This window comes from Lissotriton helveticus, chromosome 6 (genome assembly GCF_964261635.1).
Source record: "Lissotriton helveticus chromosome 6, aLisHel1.1, whole genome shotgun sequence".
Taxonomy (NCBI): domain Eukaryota; kingdom Metazoa; phylum Chordata; class Amphibia; order Caudata; family Salamandridae; genus Lissotriton; species Lissotriton helveticus.
Window position 1 is genome coordinate 1832577222 of NC_136067.1, and position 19947 is coordinate 1832597168.

At 45.2% G+C, this 19947-nt stretch overlaps 2 protein-coding genes across 3 annotated transcripts in view; one reads left to right on the forward strand and one right to left on the reverse strand.

Moving 5' to 3' along the window:
• Positions 1-2047: 2047 nt before the first annotated feature.
• On the reverse strand, positions 2048-14926 carry MRPL57 (mitochondrial ribosomal protein L57). Its single transcript, XM_078649738.1, has 2 exons — positions 14796-14926; positions 2048-2436 (listed from the first exon to the last, which is right to left on the reverse strand). Exon 2 carries the CDS (start codon positions 2420-2422, stop codon positions 2105-2107), a length of 318 nt encoding a protein of 105 aa, XP_078505864.1. The 5' UTR covers positions 2423-2436; positions 14796-14926; the 3' UTR covers positions 2048-2104.
• Positions 14927-15297: 371 nt separating this feature from the next.
• Positions 15298-19947, forward strand: part of LOC144763790 (uncharacterized) — a 95955-nt gene continuing 91305 nt past the window's right edge. Inside the window, exon 1 of one of the 2 annotated variants that reach the window (XM_078649736.1) lies at positions 15298-15439. The gene's annotated coding sequence lies outside the window, so the exon portion shown is untranslated. The remainder of the gene's footprint in view (positions 15440-19947) is intronic. The other variant, XM_078649737.1, reaches the window with a different exon arrangement.

Sequence of the window (19947 nt, forward strand, 5' to 3'; positions counted from 1 at the left end):
TAGCCGTTAGGCCACATCCTTTGAGTTCTGTATGGTGGTGTACTCCTTGCTGGTGTACAGCTCTTACATGTCACCCAGTTCCCTTTTTGGATTGGATCCTCTCTCAAGAAATGGGTGTAGCGCAAATAGTGCTGCATGAACATTCTTTAGAAACGTTTTCTTCTAGAAAGCAACTAAAGAACTGATGATCAAGCTCTCGTACTTTTACATATGGATGATGGTAATTTCTTGCTCCATGGCTTCCAGACTCCACACTGGCACCCCTTAAGGGCATCATACACGCAGCAGCACACCACATCCAGAGCCTAAAGACATATGACCATATCACCCACATCCTCATCTAACTCCTTTGGCAACCCTTGCTATCACACCCAATCTAAAAAAACAGATGTATAATTTACAAAGTCATAACAACCAGCATCTTCCACTTGTTTTGCAGACATGTTCACATATCAGAGTTCTCGGCACATCCACAGCCAGGACGCCATCAGACAGCAGGCTAAGAAGGGTGAGGGAAAAAAAAAAAGAATAAAGCTTGGCAGCAGGACGTTTACATCTAAGCAACCTGGATCTTGAAGAACATCCCTGAAACCATTAGGGTCACGCCAAAGCTGCTCCAAAACAGGAAAGTGTTATAGATGCACCTCGCTAAAGAATAATACATCGCAACACATTAACCGTCTACAAACCAGCTACCTCTCCTACCATTCGTTGATTTAAAGATTGTCTTGGACTTTCTGTCTTTTGACTAGGTTTGCAGTGCAGAAATACCACATACATACACACATTGAGGACAGCTGGTGGGCAGTACAGAAAAAGTCTTTGCACACTCCTATTTAGTAGACTGGACGCTCCCAAGTCTCTTGACTTTTTTTGTCAACTATTAGGTCCTGCACACAAAGGTGCTCAGAGATGTATGCCTCTGTAGAAAAATATGTCTAGCCGAGGATTTTCTTGACAAGACCCTTGGCGTTTACTGGGAATAGATGCACACCTTCTACAAGGGCCCCCTCGAGGTGTGAGTGGCTGGGAATTGGATGACACCAGAAACAACTGCCTCCAAGTCCAGACTTCCTCCTGGAGTTCTTTTTAGCTGGGCTCTGGCACACTTCTCGAAGAGATCTGGAGCGCTCCATCAGCACTTCCCATTTAGACGTATTAATAGCTTTCCCATCCTCTTACAGTCTTCTGTATAGTTACTTGTTAATCAATATGGTATTCACATGTGACTGTCTGTAAGACAAATCATGGAGAGTGCATAATTATTGTCAAGGGTTTTCCCCTCCACAGAAAGTTACTTTTCTTTAAAAGCATGCGAACAAAGAAATGGTTGTGGGGAGGCGTTAGTAATGAAATTAATAAAACCTCCCATAAAAGGCCACTAATCCGATGTATACAACAAAAAGTATTGAATAGAACGTAAAATTCGTTTTAAAACTAGTTCCTAAGGCAAGAAATTAAAAGGGGTCAAAGTGAAGTGTGGTGGAATCCTTGCGCAGTGTACAAAAAACATTTACAGCTATCCGGGGGTGATTGTGCATCTCTTCCTGTTTCATTACTTGTTTACTGTGGAAATTAATGCAAAGCTGAACAAGCCAATTGCTTTTTAATCCAGTTATTAATGTAAGTGTTAAAAAAAAAAAAGCTAAGAAAATGATAAATGTCTGCGATATGCGTCCCTTAAACGGTGTTTTTTTTTTTAAATACTTGCATTAAAAATAAATGAATAAATAAAACAGTTCTCTGTGAACACATGATGGGCCCACAGTGAAGTTTCTATTTCAAGAGGAGAAAAAGCTCATTTGGTAATATGGATTCTTCATGTTTTCCAAAATTTAAGTTTCACAGTCAGCTAAGCTACCTATGTTGTACTCAGTGCTGGGAAATAAGATAAAGTACTGCTTCTATATATGTTGTATGTGGCAGACTGGTTAGAAAGAACCGATTTTTTTTAGTGCGTGCTTACAAGCAAAACACAATCCTAATGAAATTGCAGCACTAGAGCCAAACGGCTATTCTCCTATTTTGTCATAAAAGCAAACATGCAAAGTATTTCGAACTTTTATTATAAACACCAAAGAAATACAGACATGTTTCAAGTAATTTATGCAGCAGTCCACTTCTTACTAATATTTAAATGGTTTAAGTGATCTTCTGCAAATTTGTGTGGAGGAAAAGTAGCCACCCTCTTGGCGACTTTAAAGGCCTCCCATCTATCATGCCGACGTTCGGCAGCATGTCCATGCTCCTGCTCCTTGGTCATGTATGGCCGACTAATCCAATATTCAGTCTCTGCTTCAATTTCTAATCTTCTAATCATTGCACGCTCCATCTGCCACGTAACTGGCCTCGGTCGTCTGTATTTGCCAATCCACTGTTTACCAGGAATTCCTTTCTTAAGAAGCACTGTGGTGAGAAACATTTTGTTCCAGATCCCTAAAAAGAAAAAATACAAGTTACGAACGCAATTTTCTAGTCACAAAGAACATAGCTATCATGTTGCTATCTTAACTATTTAGGCATGCACAGGCATACAGATACATATAAAAATATATATTTTAATTAGCTCATACATGATCACACGATATTGTAAGCTTGATCAACCGTTGAGAAGTTGTGGGAACAAACAATACTGGTTTCTGTTACTCATGAGGTTTTATCACTTGGAAGATAATGTAGGAGATGGGATAGCATTCGATGAAGGAGGAGGTGAATAAACATGGATTGTTTTCTGCAAATAGGTGGGTCACCGAGAGGTTCAGGAAGACACTGATTTCAACATCTGGGGGTGAGAATCACCAGAAATCAAGCTCTAGAACCTTGCTTGCCTCAATCAATGCTCATCTTAACTCCATCCCAGCATGTTTTTAGACGCCCCCATATAGCAGGGCACAAGTTGATCAATTTTTTGCCACTCTAGTTAGATTTACTGCCTTGTAAGAGTTAACATGGTCTCACCACTGTCATGTTTTTCTCAATGTTTTTACAAGTAAATGTAAATGTAAATGTAGTTGAGCTTATATAGCGCACAGCTACCCGCAGTGGGTGTCCCGGCGCTTGCTTAGGGAACCCTTCCTGGTATTCCCCTGTGAGATAGCAGGGTATCCACAAGGTGAAAGTCAGGCATCCCGCCGCGAGGGGCCGTTGTGGAGATTAAGCAAGCTATTGCCCAGAGTCGCAGAGTGTGAACCCGTGAGTCGAGGAGGCACCGGGGCGAGAATTATCGAGTCCGTGGAATTTTTAGCCCAAGACCCTGCCGAGGCGGGGAATTGAACCCTGGTCCAGGACCGATCTCCGCTTCCGGGTCTGCTGCCTCTAACCCCTGAGCCACACTTCTCCACTCCAAGTATGGACCACAGCTCCTAACAAGCATTTGCAATGCAGTAGGTCTCGCATTTGCCAGGGTTTCAGCTACTGGCATTGTAAATGACCATCCCTTTTTTTATGTGTTAGTTTTTAAAACAAATAAATTAAAGCATGGCCATTTACAATGCCAATAACTTAAACTCTTACAGATGCAAGACCTATTGCAATGCAAATGCTTGTTTTCCTACTAGAACCAGGCTTTAGCCAAAGAACACCTGCAGACCTTTAGGAAGGACTGACTCACCAAAGCACTGCTTGTTCATCAGCAAATTGCTAAATTCTAACTAAAGTGACACTCGGTTGCGTCCACGTGTGGACTCTAGCCAGAGAAACCCTTCTTCCCAGAGTAGTAGTGGGAATGCAGTAAACACCATTCTTCCAAACGCGGCTAGACACTCACATAAGCAACCCTCGTTCCCTCACCGAGGCTAGAATGCCCATGTCATTAGATCCTGAAGGTCCAGAATGGCAGGCATGTAAGCCGGGCAGTGGAAGATGAAGATATGGTGCATTAAGGAATGCTGTACAGCACAGTGTATCAAAAGTAACAGCTAGATGCCCAGAAAGTGTCTTCTGCGAGCTATTGTTGGATGGCAAGCGGGTATCTCCCCTGCCCCCATTGGACGACAGGCACCTGCGTAAGGGACTGCGAAAAAAACAACAAGAACTCACCTAGACAAAGGGCATCAAGAGGTTGTCATTTAAACCATATCATGAGGAATAAATGCAACTATACTATCTGTCCGAATTGTTTGAATCTCAGAAAAAAAAACAAAGATACCACTGGGGTGTCAGTTCAGCCTATCCTTGAAAGGAAGGACACAGGTCACTTGCTTAGTCAGATTACACATGCAGCAAGAGCGGTCTCTTGTAATAAGAGATGCTGCTTACGAGATGTGGCCTGCTTCAGGAGAAGTACCTCACAACAGCGGCTGTGAGAGCGGTCTCGCTTCAAACCTAATGTAGGGAGATCTGCAGGACAGTTCTCTGTACAGCGCTTTCACACTGAAGACAATTTATGAGGGGCTACCAGCGAGGATTTATTCACAGTTATGTCTCTAGTGTACCAACTAAGTCCACTCACTCACACAGATGTCTCTTAAAATGAATGCCCTTCCAGGTCAGAAAGACTTATTTCTTCCCTTAAGTACTCTCAGCTCACATCGCATAGAAGGCTGCATACACTCAAGGATGTCTCTTACTCAGAAGAGAGCTCGTCCCACATCTATAGGTTAAAGATCCATGAGAATGGGTCCTCTTATAAGTGACGTCTCAGGCTATAAAGGATGCCTCAGGCTATAAAGGGGATCTCGCGACTGTTATGTCATGAAACCACGAATGAATATAGTTCAAATAGGATTTATTCTTAGAGTAAAGAGCAGGTACGCAGCCTGACAGGTAGCTGAACGTCTGATGCAAGGAATGAATTGGAGAAGATCAACTGGGACTGACGTGGCTTCAGAAGCAGGTCAAGAGCAGTGCACAATCAGCTGATTCCAAGTCTGCCGTTGGACTGGCGTCTTTCAAAAAGGTAAGACTAACAGCTTTGCATACACACAGAAGGCCTTAATTATTAAAAGAAACGTTGCGCTCACCAGAACGAAGCTTCCATATGCCTCTCAACACGTCGTGCAATTGTCCCACTAACTATCCCTCCGTTTACGATCGATTTGCGGCGTCTCTGCTCACTCAAATCCTGAGAAAATGCCACAAGAGCAAAAAAAAAATTATGCGGTGGCCTGAGGTATCCAGATCCCGATCGTCGCCATTTGTTATGTCACAAAACCACGAATTGATATAGTTCAAATAGGATTTATTCTTAGAGTAAAGAGCAGGTACGCAGCCTGACAGGTAGCTGGCTTCTCTGTAATGCTAGCTCATCAAGAACCCACAACCTCGCATTCCATATTCTATGGAACGCTCGCAAGCAAGACATATTAAAGATACAGTACACAACATAACCGCGACGGATGTCACAGTAGGTGGAATGTACCAGTGATGACAATCTTTGACATTAAAAGGTGAAGCCCCTTGGTCTCATGAAGGGAAAAGAGACACCCCTGTTTGATTTCCCATTCGTCCCAAGCAGCTGACCCTACGCTGCACTCCCCCACAGCGACCATAAACAAGTGCCTTTGATAGGATCTGAGATCAGAATTATCAACCGATGCCGCCACAAACACACAAGCATTTGCAATGCAATAGGTCTCGCATTTACGAGAGTTTGAGGTATTGGCATTGTAAATGACAATGCCAATAGTTTAAACTCTCGCAAAAGCGAGGCCTAATGAATTGCAAATGCAATTTTTGGAAAGCTCCCCATGACGCACTTTCACGTTAATGTCGGCCACTCCCCTTTCTTTAAACAAGCCACGTCTAAAGAAAGGGGCATGGCTGACATTAAAGTGAAAGGGCTGCATATGGGTTTTTATCAAAAAAATTATTTGCATAGCAATATGTCTTGCATTTGGAAGAGTTTAAGCTATTGTTATTTATAATGCCAATAGCTCAAACTCTCGTACATGTGAGTTTTATTTCATTGCATTCATTATTTCATTGCAAAGATAAGGCCGCGATTGTCCTGGGCTGCTTTGAAAGGGAAAGCGGGCATGGTGCGCTGAATGTTGCTGGAAAGCATGTCGTGCGTGCAGTACCAGAAACTCATTAAAGAAAATAGTGCTTACAGACTAAACAAACAGAAGTAAAAGGGCAAGGTTACAAATGAATACAAGGCGGTACTAAGAAGGGAATAATAAGCTTATTAATGAATCAGAAGCCAGCATTTACAAAGGACAATGAAACAAGACAATGAAAAATATGAGCTGAACTGTAATTACATACTCGAATACAGCATGCCTCGTAGAGCAGCGCATGCACTGCTCAGGCTCAACCTAAAAATTGACTGTTTACTCTTAAAGAAGGTTGTGGATTGAAGAGAATATAGAGAATCTTTCCCATCTCCCCAAATACTTTCGGTTAGCTTATTTGCAGCAACTGAAGAACGCAAACCACTCAAGCACAGTTAATACATTCTACTACAATTTAAAGGCTATATTAGATACATTTTGCCATAAACAAGTTAAAAGAGTAAATAAAAAACGTGCTTCGAGCAAATGTTTTACACCATCTCCTAAACAAGAAAAGAATACATTAAGAAAACTTTATTAGAGGAGAAATGAACAGCTCCTTCAGTGAGACTAATCAAAGAATGTGCCAGTATCTGGATCTCAGCCCACTCACCTGTAATGATTCTACTACAGATAATCTTCTGCCTGAAGACAAGTATTTTACTTCCTTTAGACCTACCACTACAGCAGACTGTAAAGAGGTGATTTTAGGCAGCAGATCATCTGGTTCTCCCGACGACCCCATCCAGGGTTCGGATAGAAAAACATTCCATAACAGATAGTGCCTTCCTTCCAAGACATTATGTGTCCATAACAACTGGCTTATCTTTCTTTCTATCAAACTAATGCCAATCCATTCATCTTGGATAGTGCCCTCCCACAGGAAAATCCTTCCCATGCGGAGTCACAGAATGAGCTATTATTTCCCCACTACTATTCAATCAACAGATCACCCCTTTGGCATTTTTAGGTCTCGCGACCTGTCAATGCGCATGCGCATTGAGCGGAGCGAGACTATAGGGGCTTAAACAGACTTTAACTAACTGGCAATTTGATGCTGTGCCCGTGCGCTTTTAGGTCAATGCGCAAGCGCATTGACCTAAAATGCGCGTGCACAGCATCAAATCGCCAGCCATCTGTTCCCCAGCAGCTCTTCCCGCTCCTCCCCACAAGCTTCCCCCAGCGTGCGCTCTGCCTGAGCCGCACTCCTCCCACACCTTTGAAGTGGAGCACACTTCAAAGGCCCCTGCTGCGTCGCACCATTCACTCTCCCTCATCGCCGCTCTCCCCGCTCCGCCCCCTGCTGCGGCCGTGTCGCATTTCTCCTCCCCCCTCCCCACAGCAATGCCCTCCGTCTTGTTTTTCACTGTCTCTCTCGCTTTTCTCGCTCTCTGCCTCCTATTTCTCTTCTTTTCTGTCATCGTCATCTTTCTTTCTATCTCCATTTCCTCCTTTCTGTCGCATTTCTCCTCCCCCCTCCCCACAGCAATGCCCTCCGTCTTGTTTTTCACTGTCTCTCTCGCTTTTCTCGCTCTCTGCCTCCTATTTCTCTTCTTTTCTGTCATCGTCATCTTTCTTTCTATCTCCATTTCCTCCTTTCTCTCATTGTTTTCTTTCTAGTTTCCAGCGTCTCCTTTTGGTCTCATTGTCCTCTCCCTCCCTTCTCTGACTCCCTTCTCAACCTCTTTCCTCTCCCCCTTCATTTCTTTCAATCTCCATATCTCTCTCCTCCTCACCTCCATTTCCTCTCTGTTTTAGTCATCCTCCCTCTCTTACACATACAAGCTTGCGCGCATAAGTCCTACTCCGTTTTATTTTACACTTCTGCCAATTTCAAAGAAGGACTTTCAATCCGTGATATACCTTTAACGCACTCTTTCAACCACATGGCGGGCCGACCTGCTCGAGGGCTGCGATCACGCGACAACCCTCACCTCAGCCAATCATGCGGCTGCCTAGAAGCCTTGCAAGGGGATTTGTGAGCTGGAGGACGGCGCGTGGGGCACCTACGCAAATGGTTTGCGCTCGAGATGAAATTTGAGAAGGAACAATGTTTCTGCAGGAGCGTTTGTGCAGCATTGTAACGAATATTCGGCGCTCATGCCTAACTTTTCACATCTCCTGTGATGTGCTTGTCTGCGATACTCTTTAGCAAAGCAGAAAGTGAAAACATTGTGGTCAGTTATTTCATGTTGTAACTACCTTTCAAGACTTAGCATGCACAGCCTTGTCATCTACGCACCAGACGCCACTTAGTTCTGTGATTTAGCATCATTGCAACCGAAAGATTATTTTATTAAGTGGTAAGCCACCACAGTCACCTTTCACATGTTGGAGTCTGTCTAAACCATGTGTTAGCTTTTGGGAACCGAAAATGGTGAGATTTAAACAACAAGCATTAAAAATGCAATAGGTCTCGCCTTTCATTAAGTTAAAGCCATTTGCTTTTCTATACAATACCATTAGCAAAGCAAATGGCTTTAACTTAATCAAAGGCGAGACCTATTGCATTTTCAATGCTTGTTATTCCTGGAATTTCACATAAAATCATATTTCTGTGCTGATGACACAAATCTAGTCTGCTGAATTCCCAGTACTTCCCCCGAAAAGTCTTTTGATATCTCTTCAGAGTTGGAAACGTTTTAAACATTAATGAAAGCCAACTTCCTTAAATTGAATACAAACGAAAAATAAATCCCCCCACTCTTCAGTGAAGGGAACAGATGACATCTGTCTTTATGGCCCTTAAGTTTGGGCAAATGCTCTGAGGCTGTGTCGTCTACCCACAATTTCAGAATCATACTGGATTGTAAGCTTTCAATAGAATCCTAGATCACAGCTATAACAAGAGTATGCTTCTTTCAACATGAATAACTACTCAGAATGTTTCCATTTCTATAATTTTCACGCAACGTGGTCATTGTAAATGTCTTTATCCAGCATAGGCTTAATTATGGCAATTCGGTCTATCTAAGCTTTCCAAACAAATGCTTGGAGTAGACGGCCCTACCCACTTGCAGGTGTAAATAGCGTCATCTTCCAGACCAGAGATGTGCATTGCTGTAATATCACAGGGGTTGATATGCCAGGTACATTTAAACATATTTGAGGCAGGTTTACTAGCCACAAATGAGTTCAGTAGTTGGGCACCCACATGTGTGCTGACAGTCCAAGAGAATCTGAAGATGAGAAGACATTTCATGCACAACCAGACCACTGGACCCTCCAAAAATGCCTCGGAGATCTTCCCATACATATCTACCCCAGACGGAACAGAACATGCCAATTTCTCCCATCCTTTCTGACTTGATTGCTTACCATATTCCATCAGGTGTTAAAACCTAAATGCTATTACAAAGGCGAAAGACATGTCGTCTAAAGTACTTGTAAAAACTGCATATAATGAAACAAAATAATACTGATAACTGTTTAAAGAATACTACATTAAAAATAAATCGTTTCAGCAGAGCAAACTAAACCTTCTCCAGAACTATTCATGTGACAACGAATAGAAAAGAAAGCACAAACCAATAGTTAAGAATGGGAGTATCCTAAGTCTGATTATTGTTAGACACGAAATAGAACCTTTATTGTAATTCAAAATCTCTATTGATTAAGGGATTAACATACGGCATAATATAACCTTTCCAACCTTAAGGTCCAAACAAGGACTACACGATTAAGTGATTGGATTAAGGGCTCGACCAGTAGAACACACTTAGTACAACTTAACTTTCAGAATCATCTACATGGGTAACACTGGGGTATGGTTCCACACACTTTTCTCTTATTTACCCTTTAACCCAAGGGAATGCAAGCAGCACCCCGTGTAGATAGGGCATGCGTTGCAATGGAAGTCTGTGAAGAATACGTGAACCAGAGCTTCACTTTCATGGTTATGTCATTAATTAGTCATACAAGTCCTGGGGTCCTCGAGGCAGGACTTTGGGTAAGGAACTGGGAGGAAAGGAAGTATTTTCCCTGAATTGAGGAATACCATGCATATCCAGATTTACTAAGTCAGAATTGGCATGCAGTGTCTCCACTCCCAAAACAAATAAGCTTCCATTTTATCACCTGCTCTCAGTAGCATGGTAGCAGAGAGGCAGGGCGGTAGTTGGGGTGGGGAGAACGTCAGGGCACAGTGGGGACTATGGGCTAGTAGTGGAGAGCATGCAGCTCAAGCTTCCTGATTTTTGGCCAGTAAAATTGGATCCAATTGTGTCACTCTAGATGAATAGGTGTAGAACACCATGCCAGTTATAATGGACAGACAGTTTCACACCTGGGATCACTGTTTAGCCTAACTTAGAATCAGGGGCTCAGATGGCAAAGAGCTGTGTCATGCCAAGGAGAGAATACAGACAAACACTTGTCTCACTCTCAAAGCAGGTCCCATCCAGGTCTCCCTACTACACGTAAGCTGTTCATGCCGCTATTCCGCAGCCTGCCTGACTGCTGCTAGGCTGCTCCTGTGAGCAAGCCTGGTCAGCCAGCTCTCAGCCTCTTCAGCCCATAGATCCTTCTGCCCCAGATTCCTGTTCCCAGTGATAGCCTGCTCTTTTTTTCTTCCTGATTACTGCCACTAGCTTCCCCCCTTCTCAGTGCCCCTCCCCGGACCTTCTTAATGGAGGCCACAGCACGAGGCTGGCGAGCCAAATGCGCACCAACTGCAAGCCAGTCTGCACCCGTCCGTGCCCAGTGCCAGGAACACTCAGGACCCCCACAAGTACTCCGCTGCAGACCTCCATATCCTGGAGCCCAGACCAACATGTACCGCCGCACATCGCCTCGCTCCACACCGGGACCGTTCACCTACCTCTGCTGCTGGTTCACCAACACCCTAGCACCAACCAATACCACAACAACCAGCACCACACCAGCCCGGATGCTGACTCCCCCCACCCCAAAACAACTCAGCTGCCTTCTGATCAACACCAGATCAGTCCGCAAACATGCCACCAAAGTCTGGAACACCTCCACCCTCACCCCTGATGCATGCAACCTTCACTACGGAGAACTGGCTCAACCCATTGGCACCAGTCAACACTAAGTGGCGATAAGATGAAACACCGCGACCGCATCAACAGACACAGGGGTGACATCGTCATCGTACACAAGCAATCAATCACCTGCACCATCACGGATGGCAATAACACGCCGATCATGAAACAGATGAACTTCCAGCTCCCTACATACAGCTAAAAAAAAAACAGAGACACCCTTGCATACAGACCACCAGGACCACGAACCGGCCTCAGAGATGCCATTGCTGAATTCATTACCCCGCTTCCTGTCGAATCCGAAAAATAAGTCTTCCTGAGAGACCTCAACTTCACCCTGGACGACTCCACCGACACAAACTCCATCGATCTCCTGGATAAATGGGACAACATCGGCCTCAAGCAGCTGGTTACAGACCCCATGCACAAATCAGCACACATGCTGGACCCATTTTCATGGCAAGTAACAGAATCAGATACAGCCACACCTCGGAACTCACCTGGTGGGACCACACCATCGTACACTTCACCCTTGCCGACCCCTCCACATTGCCCCAACTGCCAGAGCGCCCCCTACCACAGCTGGACCACAGTCACTCAGCAACAGTGGACCGACGCCCTCAGCACTGCACAGTTCAACATTGCCATCAACCTGGACCAGACATTAGAGAACTTCAACGCCTGGATCACCATCGCCATCAAACGAGTCGCTCGAGCCACCAAATGAGCCAGCTGGTACACACTGGAACTCAGCACGTCGAAGCACATGTGCAAACAACTGGAAAGAAGATGGCGCACCAGCAGAAACCACACCGACCAAGCCACCTACAAATGACTCAAAGTCGCAAAAAAAGAGTCCCTGAGCCAGCGGAACGAGACCAGCGCCAACCAAACCAAGGGATTCTTCACCATTGTCAGAGAGTTAACCTGCCCACAGAAAACTCGATCCCCTCCTCACAGGAGCTTTGCGACATTCTTGCCGACCACTTCCACAACAAGATAGCAACCGTTTGTAGAAACTTCGATCCCCAACCCTCTGACCACAACCACCGACCACCCGCTCACCGAATGGGAATAACTCAGCACACCAAACACAACTACTCTTATGAACTCAAGCCACTCAGTATCACCCACCGACTCATGTCCCCATCAACTCTTCAACTTCGCAAAAGACAAGATCAGCCCCCAGCTCACCACGATCCTCAACGCCTCTATAACCACAGCCACCTTTGCTGATGCATGGAACCATGCGGAGGTTAGACCCCTCATTAAAAAATCTTTGGCAGACCCCAGCGAGCTTCCGAACTACTGTCCCATCTCTGCTCCTGTTCCCTGCCAAAGTCCCGGAGAAGGCCATCAACCTCCAAGTCATGAATACATGGAGAGAAACAACCTGCTGGACTCATCCCAATCAGGCTTCAGAGCCAGCCACTGCACCGAGACAGCCCTGCTTGCCGCAACAGATTACATTTGCGCCCTACTCGACAGAGTAGAACCAGCCACCCTTATCCTCCTAGACCTACCGCTGCTTTCAACACTGCCTCCCACCACAAAGTCATCGATCGACTACGCCAGATTGGATTTACAGACGAGGCGCTCAGATGGATGTCATACTTCCTCACAGGACTCACCCAGAGAGTCCGCCTCCCTCACTTCACCTCCCAAACCAAGCACATCATCTGCAGCGTACCCCAAAGCTCAACCTTCAGTCCAACCCTCTTCAACATCTACATGACATCACTCGCAGACATTGTCAGATTGCACAACATCATCTCCTACACTGATGATACAGAGCTAGTCCTCTCGCTCTCACTGCCCACACCACGCCGAAGACCAACTTCCACAACTCTATGAAGAATGCCTCAACATGGATGAGAGACATCCTGAAGCTCAACATGGAAAAAACTGAAGTTATGATCTCTGGCAGACACACCACCCTCAGTGACGACACCTGGTGGATGGCGGACCTCGGGTCAAACCCCACACCAAAAGACCATGGTCGCAACCTCGGTATAATCATGGACAGTGAACTCTCCATGAAGGGTCAGATCAAAGCCATTTCCGCAGCCTGTTTTCACAAAATCTGCATGCTCCACAAAGTCTTTGGGTGGGTGCAGGTGCGGCTCCCCTGCTAAGGCGGAGGAACGTCCCCACACTGCCTTAAGAGCAGCGCAGAGGAAAAATAAAATGATGACGAAACGATATTTTATTTTTCTGTTCCTAGGTGCGGGGAGGGGCAAGGCTGGTCACAGCAGGGGCCAGGGAAGGTAGTGTTGAGCACACTCAAAGTGCGCATGAATGTTTGACTGGCCGTCTTGGGTCGGCCAAACATTTATGCGCACTTTGCATGTTCCCCACTAGGCTGCATTATACAGCCTGGAGGGGAACATGCACAGGTTTTCTGTTACGTGTGAGTGCCAAACTACGGCGGTCAGACCAATCACAATGCTGCACTGCACCATTGTGATTGGCTTTGGGGAACGTTGCATTGTCATTGGCTTAGGGAGCCCGACTGCTTCCCGATTGACAAGGAGAGGCGGCGGCTGGGGTAACACGACCAGTAGGTATGTTTTCTTAATTATTTCTTTTTTTTTATTTTTATTTTTTACTTTCTACCCCCTAACCCCACCACCACATCCCACCGCCTCCGTTCCCTACTGGCCACCACTGGGTGGCTGTCGATCAGCACCAGGAAAACAGTGACACATGCCTCATCACCAGCCGACTAGACTATGGCAACGCACTCTATGCAGGCACCACCACTAAACTCATACATAGACTCCAGGGGATCCAGAACGCAGCAGCCAGACTGATCCTCAACCTGCCCAAGTGGGCACAAATCACCCAGCACCTTACGGGATCTCCACTGGCTCCCTGTCCAGAAGAGATGTCATTTCAAACTTCTGACCCATGCCTACAAAGCCCTCCACGACAAGCCTACAAGTTCCACTCACTTCCTGCATTTCCACCAGCCAACCAGGAATCTCCGCTCTGCACACCTCGCCCTCATACCACGTATCCGCTGCTACCGTTTCAGAGGACATTCCTTTTTCCACCTCGCCACCAAAGCATGGTACTCCCTTCCCATAGCACCCTTGCTGACCCACTTCAGGAAGAAATTCAAGACCTGGCTTTTCGACTAATACCTGTCCCAGCGTCCGGATCCCCTCTCGATGATTAGCCCCTCTATTGATTAATTGATTCCAACCTATTTTTTGTCATGTTGCTGTTTCATTCATGGCTATCAGTTTAAGTAAATTGTTAGAACAATTTCCAATAAAACACAAATTAAATACATTTATGCTTCTCAGTTAAAAAATACTATGGTAACCTTTCTCCAACGAACAGACATTTGGGATGTGATCTCAAAAGAGGACAGAAACACCTTGTTTGACCACCTAAATATACACAAGTACTGGATTATTTGAACAGGAGAACCAAAAGGCTACAATAATGTTACATTCCTCTCCACATTTTACCACCTCCTCTCCAACTTACTACTCTTAGGGTAACAGGGAAAGATGGAATGCTCGAAATAGTAGGTAAACCATAAATAAATCTGAAGAATGGTTAAAAATAAAGTTGTTTAATGGAACAAGCTCTAGGCCATGGCAAAGCTTTATCCCTTCACTACCCAAGAAATAGAGTCAGCTAAAAATAAGCAGAAATTCCTAAAAATATAACTTCCATCGATATCCAATGCTTATTAAAGGATTGTTTTGAAAAACTGACAGACACCGGGTAAGTGTATCCACTTTAAAGAACCGAGGAGGAGGGAGCACACCGCACACTCACTCACCGTCCTCCACGGGGCCGTAAAAACCGGAGCGGTCAGTGGATGAATCGGAAGGAGCTGTATACACACACAGAAGACAGTCGAAAGCGGAAGGCAAAGGCTGCCGTGCTCCAGAGGTTGGACGAAGGGTCAGTGGAGAGTGACAGGTACAAACCGGGTGGTTCTCGGCAGCGGATCAGTCGTCCTCTCTGATATGCCCTTGGAAAAGAGCGCACACACCAGAACCAGCACCGATCACCAATATCTTTTTTTCTGCCAATAAATAGCGAGAAAATCACTGATTTAGAATATGAGGCCGGGCGAGCTCACGGAAGCAACGTGAAACAAGCAAATTCGGTGCAGAAGTAACCTCAAAGTGATCAGCAGCAGGCACGTTCACACCTCAACCAATAACTAACCGCGTTACTTTGTCAAAACGTAACTGCCAATGAATGACGAGAGTCCTCCTAGCCAGTCCGACGACCGGATTGATCTCCACGAATCCAGCGTTATTACACTTTTCCACAACGAATGGAATATGTCTCCGAGCAAGCGATAGGATGGAAGCGCCTAGCTGTCTAAACTGTGCCCTTACTTGCGGTGATTCTCGACGGTAGACGTTCAAAGGAATGTTAACGAACCCCTGAGGGGAAATCCTGGTGTCACTGGTGAGTGGCTTGCAGTGCGTAATGTGTACAGTTTCTCTTAAATCCACAGCTAGATTTGTTCAAAAGCGCAACCGAGGACTGTGGTTCCAATAGTACCCATTGTTGCAGTCGGAGTTGTCACCTTTCTCATAAAAATACCGGTCATTTATTTACATTTTGTTATTCTTGAAGGGCCAAAATCTAGTAGCAAACATACTTTGTGTAAAACCCCCAGCATGCTTTTATAGCATGACAAAACACTAATCATTTAGTCAACTCTCAAATACTTTAAATTGATGTACGTGTTTCCTGTTTTATATTTGAGAAGAGATAAATCCTAGATTTCACAGCTTTTCGAGGCTGTAGTTTTGGTTAAAAAAAAATCATACATAATATTAACACCAAGACAGACTTGTGGTCAACAGGCTTCACCCATTGCCTACATGCCAGCACGCCTGATTCAGTCGGGAGACTTTTGATTCTTAAAGCCAAAAATTGCTTTATTCGATCTTTCTTCACTCTAAAATTTCCTTCACTTCAATTGCTCGTCTATGGGGAAAATTAATTCCTCTGATAATTTTTCTCCAGATCTCACTCTATCACCCCCCCCCCCCCCATTTTGGCATGTATTCCCCAGGTCTGTAAAACTATCACTCAAAGGTTTCTTCTAACATCCACAGCATGAGGCAATGAGTTTGAATAATTTACCCATTTGCTCCCTTCACCTTAAGTAACTACACAAAGCCAATGCACTTGATCACATGACTAAACACAAAATAACTCTTTCTGTACAGTTGCAGATCTTGCTCAAATCATGTTTTTAAAGTTCTATTTACGTTTTATTTTAACTTTAAATACTAGCTATTTATCTCATCTGCACTCCTATTTATCTTCTGCTCTTTTTCACCTTTTAGCTGTCAGGTTGCAAAATACATTTTGTGGTCTGTACCAAGAACTGAAATTGGGCTTAGAGCCTGCCCACTGTTTAAATTAGTTGACTTTATTTTCTCTTTGATATGCTTGCTTCTTATTCAGTGGCTTTCCTTCTTCTTCCTTGTTCTTATGTTTGTCCCTCCCCTGGACCAAACCCTCTTTACCATCCTTTTGATTGGCTGACTTGTATTCTTCTATTGTTCACTTTTAGGGAACTGCTTTTTTCCTTTTTTTAGCACTGCAGGAGTATTCATGTGTTTTCTAGTTCTCCCCCTTGTGTACTTCACCCCTACTAAATACCCATCCCTGTGATGGTTTCTCTCTTGTGTGTGTGTATATATATATATATATATATATATTTTTTTTTTTTCCTTTGGCGGATGCAGCAGGGGAAGGAATGCCAGAGACTATGGGCCTGATTATGATATCGGTTGGAGAAGCGTCTGCCCAACACCACAGCGGAAAGGAACCACCCGACTATTAGTCTGCAGTTCCACCTGCATCATTAGGATGCAACCACCCTATGGGGTGGTCGCAAACATCCATTTTCCTATTGCAACTTGTGCAGCGGTCAGAAAAGGGCCGCAGCACAGGCTTCAACAGAAAAATCTATGTTTTCAAACATCCCTGCACTGTGGCAGGCACCATGCAGTGCCTGCCACATGGTGCAGGGATGTTTAGGGGAGCAGCATAGATTCACCTCAGGCCCCGTAGTGGAGGGCCAGGAAGGAAGGGGGCCCTGCTAGATGTCCTCAAAGAAACGTTCTGCCTACCTTTTCATGGCAGGCAAACCGCATGAAAAGGCAGGCAGAAAGCGACATCATAATCCCGAAGGCAGAGCAGAGGCTGGCTTCTCTGTCAATTTGGGATTACTACTTCACCCACAGCCGTTGGAAGCAGAGCAGAATTCCCCTGCGGGTTTCCCTCTGACCGCCAGTATCGTAATATGGCAGTAAGATAGAAACCCATGATGTCAGGCAGAAAGCCTCCGACGAGCTGTTGGATGACTTCCAGCCAGACATCATAATTAGGGCCTATGTTGTTAGCTCTCGTCTTAAGAACCCCACGTGCCCCCGATTTGAGAACGCGACTGAGTTCACCACCATTGCTAGGACACTAAAAGTGCAGACCCTTTAAAGCCAGTACACTTAAGGCCTGTACATTTACAATGAAGATAAAATCCTTTAACCTCTTGAACCATAAGTACACATTGAGGCACCACACAAACTGCAACAACTCTGTTGTGGTCTATGCAATAGAATGCCCCTTTGGGAAATTGTACATAGGGCAGACATGTCAAAAGGTACATGCAAGGATCCTCCAACATTGCAGTCGGATAAGCATCTTTGATTGAGCATTTCCAAACCATGGAGCACCAATCATATAGCCTTAGGTGGTGGGTCCTTAAGAGGCTAATCCGCAGTCCCAGGTGTGACCATTTTTCGTCTATTTTAAGTTTAAAGGAATGCAAATGGAGACATGCATTGGATACTGTGAATCATGGCCTTAACATATTTGAAGAAATCAATAGACAAGCGGCTCGTTTTAGTAATGGTTAGCCCATCATCTGTGTCTTATGCTTCCTTATATATGTACACTTATGTTTCAATGTAAAGTTCCAAAGAACTGTATGTCAGTTTTACATCTGATCAGTATGACTAGCATGATGTTTGTTGTGCAACATGATTTTTGTATCCATTGTTTATAATGCTCCATTATTAATCCGAATGTTTACAAATTGTTCACTTCTATGGAGAGTGAAAAATTGTCTAGCAGACGCGACAAAGAATTTTCAATTCTATTAAGGACACGGAGGCGAGGATTATGCTTCTCTTTACTTTACTGACATAAACAGCAGCCAATAAAAACTTTAAACTGGCATGACCCCGGAAGGACAACCCCCTCCAACAGTCTGCACCAATCACTATCCAGTCCAATGTATAATTGTCCATGTACACAATACGACCTCCTCTTTCTTTGCGAATACATCATCCGTCCAACGAGACCGGAGGCCAACGTGGCAACTATCGCATCCAACGTCGAGGAAGTCACCAACTGCAAACATTCCCAGATCATAGGCTGGTCGTCTCAAGTCTGCTTCTGTTGATCACCTGAAACAAGAATATACGTCGTAATGGCTATTCCCCAAACTGGAAATACAAGCAAGCCATCATAAACATTTGGGTGGGCACAATACAGCACAGAATAATCCAATAATGCATGAAATCACAGTTCTGCAAGCCCGGGTGGGATAATCCTCGCCTCCGTGTCCTTAATAGAATTGAAAATTCTTTGTCGCGTCTGCTAGACAATTTTTCATTCTATGTCAGTCCACGGAGGCTCAGATTATGCTAGTTTAAAGTTTCTCCACCACCACAGAGGCTACATCCACAATAGGCTTATGATAAAACGTCTTGAAAGTGGATTCAGATGACCAATCTGCCGCCGTCATAATATCCTGAAGCCGAGAACCAGCTCCAAATGACTTAGAGGCCATAGCGCCCCTCACAGAATGAGCCCCAAATTTAGAGGTGTCAATACCAGCAAGGTCCAGCAACCAGGTAACCCACCTGGCCAGAGTCGCACAGGCGACTGGGCGGAAAGGTCTCTGCAAGGAAATCAACAATTGACCAAAACCAGTCCTAAACTCTCTAGTACAATCCTCATATACCTTAAGACATTGAACTACACACAATTTACTATGATGAGGAAAAGCAGGATAAGCAATACATTTCGTATGAGTCTTCGTACGTTTAGAAATCGTAAAAGAAACTCCCGAGGGAGTGAATACTCTACCTGCCAAATCCAAGGCCCGAATATCTGACACTCGCCTGCACGAGATCAAACAGAGCAAAATTGTAAGCTTCGCTGAGAGCTGTTTGCGAGATAGTCCCTCATTAGCCGGCCAGGCCGTCAAAAAGCGCAGGACCACTGAAACGTCCCAAAGTTCAGTGTACCTGGGTTGAGGGGGATTCACCAAGCGGATCCCCCTAACTACTTTGCATACCAGGGGATGTTCCCCCACAGGTTTACCCTCAACATGCGGATGTCCCGCCGAAATAGCCGACCGGAAATTATTCACCGATCTGTAAGCCATTCCTGACCTCGCCAATTCCGATAGAAAATTCACTATCACAGTGATATCGGATCCCACCGGATCTCCCTGCCGTTCGTTACACCAACCAACCCATCGTCTCCAAGCTGACTCATACCGCTTGTGAGTGGAAGGTGCCCATGCCTGAGACAAGAAAAAGAGAGCGTCTTGCGAAACTCCCGGCACGTGCCAACGGCGCCGGAAAGTCTCCACGCCATAAGAGACAACTGCCCTTGAAGGACCAACGGATGGCAAAGACCCACCGGGTCCGTCAGAAGGTCCGGAAACGATGAGATCCGCACCGGCGATGCACAGGCGAGACTCATCGCCCCCGGAAACCAAGCTTGTGCCTTCCAACACGGGGAGATCAAGATCACCTCCGCCTTCTGCCTCCGAACCTGAGCCAGAACTCTCGGGATCATGATAAATGGAGGAAACGCATATAGAATGCCCGTCGTCCACGACTGAAGAAAGGCGTCTGAGCTGATCGCCAACGGATCCG